Raw genomic sequence first — 11,204 nt, 5'->3', positions numbered from 1 at the left:
GGCAGTCTTATGGGACACGGGTAAGTAGTATCAACACTAATGAGTTACACAGCAACTGTTCTTAAGATTTACTGAGGGTATTTACCAGATGATTTATTCTTTTTAATTCTGGTGATCTCTCTACGGTGTCTTTTCAGGCCTGAGTTTAGGGAAGACTCGCTCATCCCCTGAAACCAAAGCATCAACTCAGAGGGAAGCAGAGTCAGCTCCAGAGATCAAGTAGCAGCACAAAGCATTCGCATCTCCCCAGCACCTCCCAAATGCCCCAGTTTAATAAATTAACTCGACCCCTGCAGCAGTTACTAAACTCTGGGAGACGCCGAAACCCACCCCCACCACTATTCCCTCCCCTTCGCCTCCTTCCAGGCGGAGGGCACGGAGAGCTCCGTCCCCACACGGACCCGACATAACACAGGCCTATGGGTGGCGGGGCTCGCCAGCACCGCTGTCAGCAGCGACGGCTTCGGCGAAACAGCATAGCACGGTATGGTCGTCACGCAGCGCAGCTCGCTGGCGAGACCTTTCAACAGGCCCGGGCGGGTTTGCCCGCGTTCCAGCCGCACTGCCGTTGAGCGGTGCAGCTGCAAAACAGCGCCGAGTACTTCCGCACACCACCACGCGATACAGCGGCACGCCATACTCCTGCTCGCAGACGGGTTTCGCCGCCGCGATGCGTTTTGCCAGCCAGCCGGGGACCGTGCATGGCGTCAGAGGCCGCAATAAGCTTCCCGCTGGGGAGCAGGGGGCGCAGTGCCAGTGTTCCTGCCTGAAGGTTAAGCATGCTGATAAGCAGGTTGTTTGGGAGGGCAAATACTTCTGCGCTTCTGCCACTGCGTTATGCAGGCTGTCAGTTGTTTCGAATTGCATTTGTTCAAGGATGTGCGCGGTTTTAATTGACGAAGCAAACAAAATAGAAAGCAAAAGAAAAGAAAATAAGAATGGACACAAGGGTAAGGGAAAGAACAACGTATACAAAGAAAGAAATAGTGAAAGATGAAGACGTATGTATACAGTGATTATTTTTTTTTAACGGAGCTTTCTGTATGAAGTTCTCATCTGGAGCTGGAATCTCAAGTCTCTGGCTGCAGCTTCAGGTCATCTACCCTTTGCTCCATAAGCATGCTGCCTTAGGTCAGACAGCATAGTCTAACACTAGTTTTCTTCTGCAGAATATTTGTATGGCCAGTGTGTATTAGCACAAGCAATTGATTAAAATTGACGACTTCTCTCCGTGCGCTGTGCTGTTTCCTTCCGCCGAAGAAGTAGTGCCCCAGCGCGGCCGAGCTGCTGGTGGCTGGTACGAAGTGCTGGCGAGCCCCGCCACCCATAGGCCTGTGTTATGTCGGGTCCGTGTGGGGACGGAGCTCTCCGTGCCCTCCGCCTGGAAGGAGGCGAAGGGGAGGGAATAGTGGTGGGGGTGGGTTTCGGCGTCTCCCAGAGTTTAGTAACTGCTGCAGGGGTCGAGTTAATTTATTAAACTGGGGCATTTGGGAGGTGCTGGGGAGATGCGAATGCTTTGTGCTGCTACTTGATCTCTGGAGCTGACTCTGCTTCCCTCTGAGTTGATGCTTTGGTTTCAGGGGATGAGCGAGTCTTCCCTAAACTCAGGCCTGAAAAGACACCGTAGAGAGATCACCAGAATTAAAAAGAATAAATCATCTGGTAAATACCCTCAGTAAATCTTAAGAACAGTTGCTGTGTAACTCATTAGTGTTGATACTACTTACCCGTGTCCCATAAGACTGCCCTTCGTGCAGGAAGACCTCTTTGCGGGAAAGATTATTTAAAAATATCTTAAGTGTGGGTTTTTTTTCTTCTGGATGCTGAATACAGAACTCCTCAGTATCTGGAAAAGCTTGTGGGAAAAACTAGTGTACTGCACTGACTGATGCATACTAAACAATCCTGTGTTTATTTGTAAGCACTGTATGCATCTCCAAAACTACAAGAGAAAGAAATTGACATTAGGTTTTTTATGTTTTGTTGTTGGCCTAGGAGTATTGAAGGAACTTTTCAGTTGTACGTTCTTAACAGAAAAGTATGTGCCCAAGTGAACCAAAGCTGTGAGCTATGGCAAGACTTTCTACATACTGAACTTGTTCATAGCAGTGAGTTACAAGGAACTTTTTGCTGAGAAGTGTTTGCTTTTTTGTTATACAGCACTGAAGAATTCTGTTACATTTATACTAATAGTACAGTGCTTCATAGAAAAATGTAGTTTTGGTGCCAGAAACTGTCATTATCTTATAGAGGCTGAACACTCTGGTTGGTCTTCGTACCCTTCAAAATGCTTTTGGAGCAAGAGTTATGAGATAGATTTCCCCGCTTCCAAGGAGATATTATCCCTCTGCCTGTAGAGTTTGGAAATAAAAGTAATTCCAGAAAAAGAATTCCAGAGGTATTCAACAGCACAGTTCATGTCAGATGTAATTTACAGGGCCTAGGAACAAGACAGCTCAGGAACAGCAGTCCTTGGAGATACGGAGAACAGGTATGAGAAGGATACTCATTGCAGTCACTCTCTGGGTATCTTTGGGTATGTTTTTGTGGGAGATGTGGCTTCTTGTAGCTTATGTGGTGTGTCAGCAAATTGATGAGCAATCTCTCTTTTCAGGCGGTAGTCTGATAATTTTCCATGTTCTTCTCTCATAGATACAGGTTTCCCAAAGTTCTGCTGTCCACCAGTAACTTCTCCAACAGGGACAACTCCCTGCTTGTGCAAAGCAAGCAAGCCTCCATGACATAGTGTTTCTACTGCTCTGCCCCAGGACTGCTCACTAGGAAGTTACTTTCCTGACTTGCTGCTTTAACTTCAAACTCAGTGCAGCAGTTCCCTCCAGATCAAAATCTGGGCATTTGATTCTTTTCCAGGTTGCCCCTTTTGCCCCTTATCACTTGCCTGACAAGTGTTAGATAAAGAGTTACCCTGTACTTGTGAAAGTGGGCAAAACAAAGTGTTAAACAAACAGGTCTGTGTGTAAATACAATTCACAGAGATAAACCAAGTCCTGTCATTTGTGGAGCAGAGAATCTGCACTGTTTCAGTTGTCTCACCTGATGGATAGGAGCATGTCGGTAGTGAGCGCTGTGCTGTGTTACTCACGCCACATGCTTCTGCAAGAATGCCAAAGATCACTAGGTCTGAGTGAACAAGCAGCATGCTGTATGTTTTCGCAGGGAACAATGTGCTTACCTGTTTCATTTTCAAATGCCTCAAGAAATCTGGAAACAATAGTTTTATTTGCAAGTGCTTCAGAGTCGTTTGCAGCCAAGGGAGGAAGAATGCTTTATTTTCTCCATTTAAGTGGAATCTTTTCAGTATCTTGCACCAGCCATCTTTTAGATGACTCCTGTCTGTGACATCTCTCAATAATAATAAAGATCAACTAAAGCAGCAAGTCCTGGTCTAAACAAGAGTGGCAGGATTACAATAGATTAGAAGCACCTTTAGCTCTTTAACAGGTTTCAAGTGTATTTGGGCAAAAATGGTAGAGACTAGCCAAAGTCTGGGTTTTTTTTTGTTTGTTTTGTTTTGGTTTGTTTGTTTGTTTTGTGTTTTTTTTTTTCTGACTTTTTTTCTCAAAGGAGAGAGCTATGCTGTGAACCAGCTGGACTTTCACTTCATTTTTTCTTGATAAATTTCCAGTGTTGCAAACCTGTTTCGTTTACTGAGTCATAGTAGGTGCAGTTGTTTGGATTACAGCCATAAAACTGGCTTTATAGGAGAAGGGACTTCTCTGGTTTGTTTAAAGTAGTCCCCTTTTTTCTTCCCTTTAACATTCCAGAAGACTTAGAAGCATAGTGAAATCTGTAGACCTGTTCTGATTTTTTCCCTAGGAAATAAATTAAGCACCTAAAATAAGTGGTGCTTTTGTTATGAAACTTAGACAACAGTCTCTTCTTTCACTTAAGATATTTTAGTTCAGGATTGATACTTCCATAAGCCCATCTTCATTTGAGATGCTTGTTTTACCAGCTTGCATACAATGGCAGTAATCAGTAATGCACTCTGTAGTCGATGGCACTGCTCTACTGGGTAAATCTGTATGTGAGGAACCTCTTGACCAGACTGACTATTATCAACTTCAAAAGTTTGAGTGGCAAGTCTCTGCACTGTGTTTACTTTTACTAGCATAATCTGAAAGGCATGCTGAGCAAGAAAAGCAGATAATGTAACTGGTAGCATGAAAACACAAGGGAAGATGTTTGCTTATTCGCTGCTGTTCTAGAGGTCCTTGGAGGGTGGTAACATTCTGTTAAACTATACAACCACAAGGTTTAGAGCAGGAATCCAATTTATTCTGTATTTAGCTTGAAGGAGAGGTGCTTCTTGTTCCTTTTCTCTTTTGCTGCAGAAAACCTTGGCACATCAAACATTTTCTGAGCTTTTTTATGTTTTAATTTTCTCTCCTGTCCTTCCCTTTCAAGGAAAAGGCAGTGCAAGTGGTACTCATCAATGCCTTATACACAGATCTTATAGTACGTGTATGTATGCAGTTCTGTAGCCCCTTGGAGATCCTTCCTTACAGAGTACTGAAACTGCTGAATCTAGTCTAAATCACAGTGGGTTACTTTGTGAGTTGCAGATTTAAGATTGTTGAGTTTTTAAAATCTCAGTTTTGTTGGTGTCTTGAAGCAGGATTACATCCAAATATTTACAGTTTTTGCTCAAATGTGTTGTTATATATGGCAATGGAAGGGATGTAACTGTCTTCTCAGCAACAAGAACAAACTAGTAATACATTACTAAGTCTATGTTATACTTACTAAGGATGTTAATTGATGAATCCTCTCAGGATTGTTTGTCTTATATTTGCAAATTTCGTAGTCAGGAGCAGACAAATGGTTGGTTTTATGTTGTTTTTGAAGCAGAACTCATGGATAAGTGTCTTCATTTGTTCAAAGTGAAAGCAAAATTAGCAGTTTGCATTACATCTGTGAATGCTAGGGAAGAAAAAGAAGACACTGAATTTACAAAGCCTACCTAGCCTATTAAGATAGCAAAAAGTAGGTTAGAGCAGTGCTTCCACTGTGAAATTGAAGAAATAGTTTTCTGCAAAAGCGGTTTATAAAGTCCTTGTTTCAAAATCATTAAATTACGTTTGTATGTTCTAGCACATGAGTTCATGGTTCCCGAAATAAGTGGTCCAGAGCGGTGATATGAGCGTTTGGGTTGTTTTTTTCCCCTCCACTAGTTTGTGTTCAGTACAGGGAAGGGTTTAGTGTGGGAGGGTTTGATTTCTTTGACATGGAATGGCTGTACTATCTTTTTTTAATGCAGCTTCACTGCACTAAATTCTGAATTACATGGTTCAGCAGACTCCTTTCTGAAAAATATGCTCGATAGTGACTGAAAGTTAAAACACTAAGAATTCTATGTAAAAGAAATGGAAGACAGTTAAACCCTTATTATATTGCAGTATAAATGCTCAAAGGGGACACCATCATTAACTACTACACTCTGTTCTTGTTGCCTTAATCTGGAAAAAGATATAGTAGAACCGGAGAAGATTCTGGGGAAAAAACATGTGAGGAAGGTACAGAATAAACTGTGCCTGCTCATCCTGGAAGAGAATTGATTCAAAGAAAGATCTCCAAGACTGGAAGTGAGGTGGAAAAAGTGAATAGGCAGCATTTCCTCCTGTATTGCAATATAATCACTACATAGCATTTTGTGGGGTATAATTGAAGAATGCAAAAGTATGCAGAGATTGAAAAAATATATCAGGTCTGCCAGTGATTATTAACAATGATATTTTGATTGCAGCCTCTTACTTAGGGAGACTTATTCTTCCAAAACAGAGAGCTGGGTGAAAGTTCTAGTGTTTGCTGTTTTGTATGTTGTTCCCTGATGTGTCCCTCTCTTGTTGTTTAGGAAGCAACATACAGGATGCATGGGGTTTTCATCTAACCCAGTGTGGTACCCTTTATGTAAATAAAGGCTATCCTAGTATATGGTTGCAGCTTTGAAGAAAAATCTAAAATGTGTGCGTTGTCAGTTAACTTGCAGGACTTTGGTTAGTGCTTTAGCATGGTAATTTAGCTAGGATTATTACATTTACATTTTGTGGAGAGGAATTCACTGGGAGGATAGGATAATGAGATATTTCAGTGTAGTAGGGAGACAATAATGCAGTTATCTGGGAAGTAAGTTGTACTGGTGAGAAGATCATGAGAACTAGAAGAAACAAATTTTTTAAACTGAAGAGCTGTCATCACATTTGCAAACTTTCTTGTAACCTTCTGACCACTTTACAGATCAAGGTACTGAGAAACATGAAGGAGCTGGTACTTCTGGGATTACCGATCAGGAAAAGGAATTGTCAAGCAGTGCATTACAAGCTTTTCTGGTAAGACAGGGCCAAGCTCTGAGACTTCTGATTTATCACAACTGCTAAATGGGCTTTTATAATTATTCTTCCTGTTTTCTTATCACAGTTGCAAATGTTTTAACGGGATATTATATAAAAAGTAGCACAAGTTGTGTTCTCAAGACAGCACATGAGTTTTCTGTCTGCTGTGGTGTGAGATGTCTGAAGGGGATACTTGAATGAAGTGCACAAGATTGTGCTTAATCTTGATTCTCTAAATTTAGTAATCTTAAAAACTGAGTTAATTAGAAGCAGGTTGCTGTTCTGTGTCAGTGTTGAAAATGCATGATCTGTCTGAAGAATTAATTGCTTCAAGTTAAAAATGTTGTGTTGAAGGATTTAAAGGAACTACATGTAGTTAAAAACCAGCAACCTAACAAACCTTTTTCATTTTAGTATCTTTCTCTATTCTTTCACAAAAACTGTTGTATACTGTTCTGTCACTTTACATTAAAACATATTCTTCAACACGTAACACCTACAGGCAGTATTTGCTACTTGTTTTGTGCTTCTTGGAAGATCTTTTTGAGTGTGTTAAAATTCAGGTACCACATCTTTCAGTTTACTTCTTTGTACTGTCTCCTAATTTTATTTAGTGTAGCAAGTGACAGGAAGTGTAATTGATTTTCCTTTCAATTGTTGTGGCTCTGTCTCCACAATGCCTTGCATAATTTCCCCTCAGCAAATTTGCCGACGACACCAAGCTGTGTGGTTCGGTTGATACGCTGGAGGGAAGGAATGCCATCCAGAGGGACCTTGACACGCTTGTGACGTGGGCTGATGCCAGCCTCATGAAGTTTAACCATGACAAGTGCAAGGTCCTACACCTGGGTCGGAGCAATCCCAAGCACAGCTACAAGTTGGGCAAAGATGAGATTCAGAGCAGCCCTGCAGAGAATGACTTGGAGGTGTTGGTCGATGAGAAAATGAACATGAGCCAAGAGTGTGCGCTCGCAGCCCAGAAAGCCAACCGTATCCTGGGCTGCATCCAAAGGAGCGTGACCAGCAGGTCGAAGGAGGTGATCCTGCCCCTCTACTCTGCTCTTGTGAGACCTCACCTGGAGTATTGTGTGCAGTTCTGGTGTCCTCAACATAAAAAGGACATGGAACTCTTGGAACAAGTCCAGAGAAGAGCCACGAGGATGATCAGGGGACTGGAGCACCTCCCGTATGAAGATAGGCTGAGAAAGTTGGGGCTGTTCAGCCTGGAGAAGAGAAGGCTGCTTGGAGACCTCATAGCAGCCTTCCAGTATCTGAAGGGGGCCTGTAGGGATGCTGGGGAGGGACTCTTCATTAGGAACTGCAGTGATAGGACAAGGGGTAATGGGTTAAAACTTAAACAGGGGAAGTTTAGTTTGGATATAAGGAAGAAATTCTTTCCTGTTAGTGTGGTGAGGCACTGGAATGTGTTGCCCAGGGAGGTTGTGAAAGCTCCATCCCTGGCAGCGTTCAAGGCCAGGTTGGATGAAGCCTTGGGTGACATGGTTTAGTGTGCAGTGTCCCTGCCTGTGGCAGGGGGGTTGGAACTAGGTGATCTTAAGGCCCTTTCCAACCCGAACTATTCTGATTCTGTGAATTCGGTTTTGGATGTATTAAATAGATTGAGGGAAGAATTTAAATACTGTCTTATGAGGTTCCTTCTTGTGTGTTTCACTTGTTACATTTTTTTGCCTAGAATGTTGTTACATGTAGTTGGTCCTTAAACTGACTACAGTTGATGTTCACTGATGTCTTCTTGAGTGCTTTCTAGCTCAATGACTGTTTTTCAATAGCTCTTTGCTCATTGGCATCCTGAAAACTGAAGGCACATGAAAGATTTGTCTATTTTCCACCTTGCCCACAGATCTACAAGCTTAAAATACTTTTGATCTGTCAATGATTTCAGCAGATCAGACTTTTAATTTTAATATTTGTCCAGTGTATCTTGTTTATTTCATACTTTTTTCCTTGCTTTAAGAACTCTCTAAGTTCATGGAGTTGTGAAGTAGCAGCAGATGTGAGCAGAATTAATCTGCTGCCATGTTTGCCAGTTTTGTTTGCTATTGAGTTGCTTTAAATAGCTTTGTGGGCTGCCTTATTGTATTTCACTTCCAATACCAGCCTTGATAGAATTACTGCAGAATTCTATATCATATCCTAGATTTTGTCTGGTAGAGTCAAGTAAAGAACTGTTGTTGGCTGAGGGAAAAATAAGTTGACCATTTAAGGGTTCAAGATTTTTAGTCCAGCCATGGTTAGAAGCCTTGTTGCTCTGACCTGAAAGCTACTCCTGTTGAAGAGAAGCTCTGAGTGTGAACACATGAAGACGATCACTGGGAGATGAACTGTCTCAGTTAAAGAGCATGCCAGCAGTTGAATTACAAGTCCCTGTGGTTATGCACATGATCACTAGGCAATCCATGCTGTTGATATTTAGAGTTGTGGAAATACTGAGAATCAACATCCTGCTACATCTCTCTTTAAATTGTGTAACTGTGCTTTCATAGGAGACTGAAGGAACTGGGATGGTTCTTTTGAGAGTAGCCGCCTGTCCTGGGTTCAGCAGTAGCAGTCATGTTTCTCCTTCTTGGTAGCTGGTGCAGTGCAGTGTTTTGACTTTCGGCTTGGGAACAGAGCTGATAACAAGGATGTTTTGGTTTGGCCAAGGACTTTGTGAGGCTCATGCTCTGCCAGGGAGGAGGGGAAGCTGAGAGGAAGCAGAGACAGGACACCTGACCCAAGCTAGCCAAAGAGGTATTCCATACCATAGCACGTCATGCCCAGGATGTAACTGGGAGTTAGCCAGAAGGGCTGGTAGACTGCCGGGTTGGAGGAGGTATTGGTCAGAGCTTGGTCGGGCTGGGGGGGTGAGTTATCGGTCGGCTGGTGGTGAGATATTGTATTCTCTTCCCTTGTTATTTCCTTTATCATTGTTATTATTGGTGGTAGCAGTAGTGATTTGTGTTATACTTAGTTACTGAACTGTTCTTATCTCAACCCATGGGAGTTGCATTCGTTTCAATTCTCCTCTCCGTCCCTCCGGGAGTAGGGGGAGGGAAAGAAGGGGGGGAGTGAGTGAACGAGTTGCCTGACTGGGTTTAAACCATGACACCGCAGCATGGCAACCTTCTTGGGAAGAGCAGAAGCACCACAGAGCCTTTCTCTATTGTAATGCTTTCCTTAATAGAGGAAATTAGGCAGGAGCACTGGAGAAGCTCCATGGAACAGCACTTAAAAGGGAGGAGGAAGTGGTCATGGTGCTCAAGAGCATAGCTTTCGATTTTGAAGCGTTGACAGGGATGGAAACGAATCTGCTTATTTGGCTGACCAGATTGGAAGTAATCCTGATACAGAAGAGGTGAAAGTGATAATTCCTATATTGGAATTGAACAGTAGTCAGTGAAGGATCATTTAGGCTTAACATAGTTGAAAGAGTCTGGAGTTCTTTTTCATTCCTTGATACCACTAAATTCCTCCTGCACAAATGCAGACTAAAAATGAAAGCAGAAAGAGGTGAGCCATTCTGAAGTCCTTGCTCATTAGTGAGGTCAAAGAAGGGGATTTCTTGATTAAGTCACACCTCTGAGGAGCATCACGCTTGGGTCCTAGTTTCTGTTTAGGCATGCCTAAACTGGTGATAGAATACTTCATTCAGTAGCTAAAACTTGTAAAAATATTTACACCTGTACTGTGAAAGTGACACCCTCTTTTTTCCAACCTGTGTTAAGCTGACTTCCACAGACTAAATTATAACTTGGTCTCTCCAGATGAAGTGAAGAATGAACACAGAATGACAGGATGGGACTTAAGTAAGCAACTGCAGCTGCTCAATGTGCATGTGATGGGGAAAGATTATGAAAACTGAGGAAATAAAGAATCTTGAAACTCAAAATAGTATGATGAAGAGAAATCATAATAATGCTTCATGGAAACATCTGTTTGTAATAATCGACTACTCCATTTGGCCTTCCTCCACAAAATTCTTCTTCAAGTTTGACTATGACGTCAACTTTTAGACTTACTTCTCATACATTATAATCTGAATAAATAACAAAGGATGTGTGTAGATGTTTAGTTTGCTCCGCTTGCTGTTGATAAAGGAAATACTACTTTGCTCTTTAAACTTACAGAAAATACTTTCATCAAAACTTAGTAACCAGCTAATTCATACTTTGTATCTTCTAAATGCATGTTTCTGGTATGTGTGCAATTTCCAGGCTGGCAACTATGATGCTTGTTTACAACACCTGAATACCCTTCGAGACATAAACAAAGATGACTACAAAATAACTTTGAATACTGCTGTTGCAGAGTTCTGTAAAAGTAACCAGACTACAACAGACAATTTGAGACAAACCCTTAACCAGCTGAAGAACCAGGTAATGCAAATGTATTGACATAATACTTGATTGTGAGTACTGTTAATGGTGGTGAGATATTCCAGTGAAACAGGAATAAAATTTCTGCCCCTTATCCCTTAGATTTTAATAAAGGAATAAGAAAGTAACGTTACTTTTAAACCTCTGAGTCTGTTTAATCTTTTAAGAACACTGGTTTTATAGTTACGTTTTTAGTTATTGGTGAAATTGATCTGAAGCTGAAATGTTTCAGAGATTATAACCATAGAAACACGTGCTATGTTCTTTCAATAGACAGTTCCTTAACCTGAAATAGTTTGTGAAAAAATTAAAAAAGTGAAAATGTTACTTTACTACTCAGTGATGGCTTTCTACTTAATTGTAAATTTTTTTCTGGATTTATGTGGGCAACAATAAAGTTTCTTAGCCTATAGCTCTTGCTTACCTAGCTTTAGACAGATTCATACCTTCGGATTATTTTTTTTTTTTTGACACT

At 41.6% G+C, this 11,204-nt stretch overlaps 1 protein-coding gene across 3 annotated transcripts in view; it reads left to right on the top strand.

Moving 5' to 3' along the window:
* The first annotated feature begins 1,249 nt into the window (after nucleotides 1-1,249).
* Nucleotides 1,250-11,204, top strand: part of CNOT10 (CCR4-NOT transcription complex subunit 10) — a 35,359-nt gene continuing 25,404 nt past the window's right edge. The window contains exons 1-5 of one of the 3 annotated variants that reach the window (XM_057400248.1): nucleotides 1,250-1,297; nucleotides 1,581-1,662; nucleotides 2,438-2,491; nucleotides 6,259-6,350; nucleotides 10,568-10,729. In XM_057400248.1, the coding sequence (XP_057256231.1) occupies nucleotides 1,584-1,662; nucleotides 2,438-2,491; nucleotides 6,259-6,350; nucleotides 10,568-10,729 (387 nt within the window). In that variant the 5' untranslated portion in view covers nucleotides 1,250-1,297; nucleotides 1,581-1,583. Of the gene's footprint in view, nucleotides 1,298-1,490; nucleotides 1,663-2,437; nucleotides 2,492-6,258; nucleotides 6,351-10,567; nucleotides 10,730-11,204 lie in introns of those variants that run through there. The other 2 variants (XM_057400247.1, XM_057400249.1) reach the window with 2 other exon arrangements.

The sequence above is a fragment of the Pezoporus wallicus genome, unplaced genomic scaffold (genome assembly GCF_028554395.1).
Source record: "Pezoporus wallicus isolate ANWC-B61680 ecotype Strahan unplaced genomic scaffold, APGP_CSIRO_Pwel_v1 contig_8276, whole genome shotgun sequence".
Taxonomy (NCBI): Eukaryota; Metazoa; Chordata; class Aves; order Psittaciformes; family Psittacidae; genus Pezoporus; species Pezoporus wallicus.
This window is presented reverse-complemented; position numbering and strand designations above follow the sequence as displayed.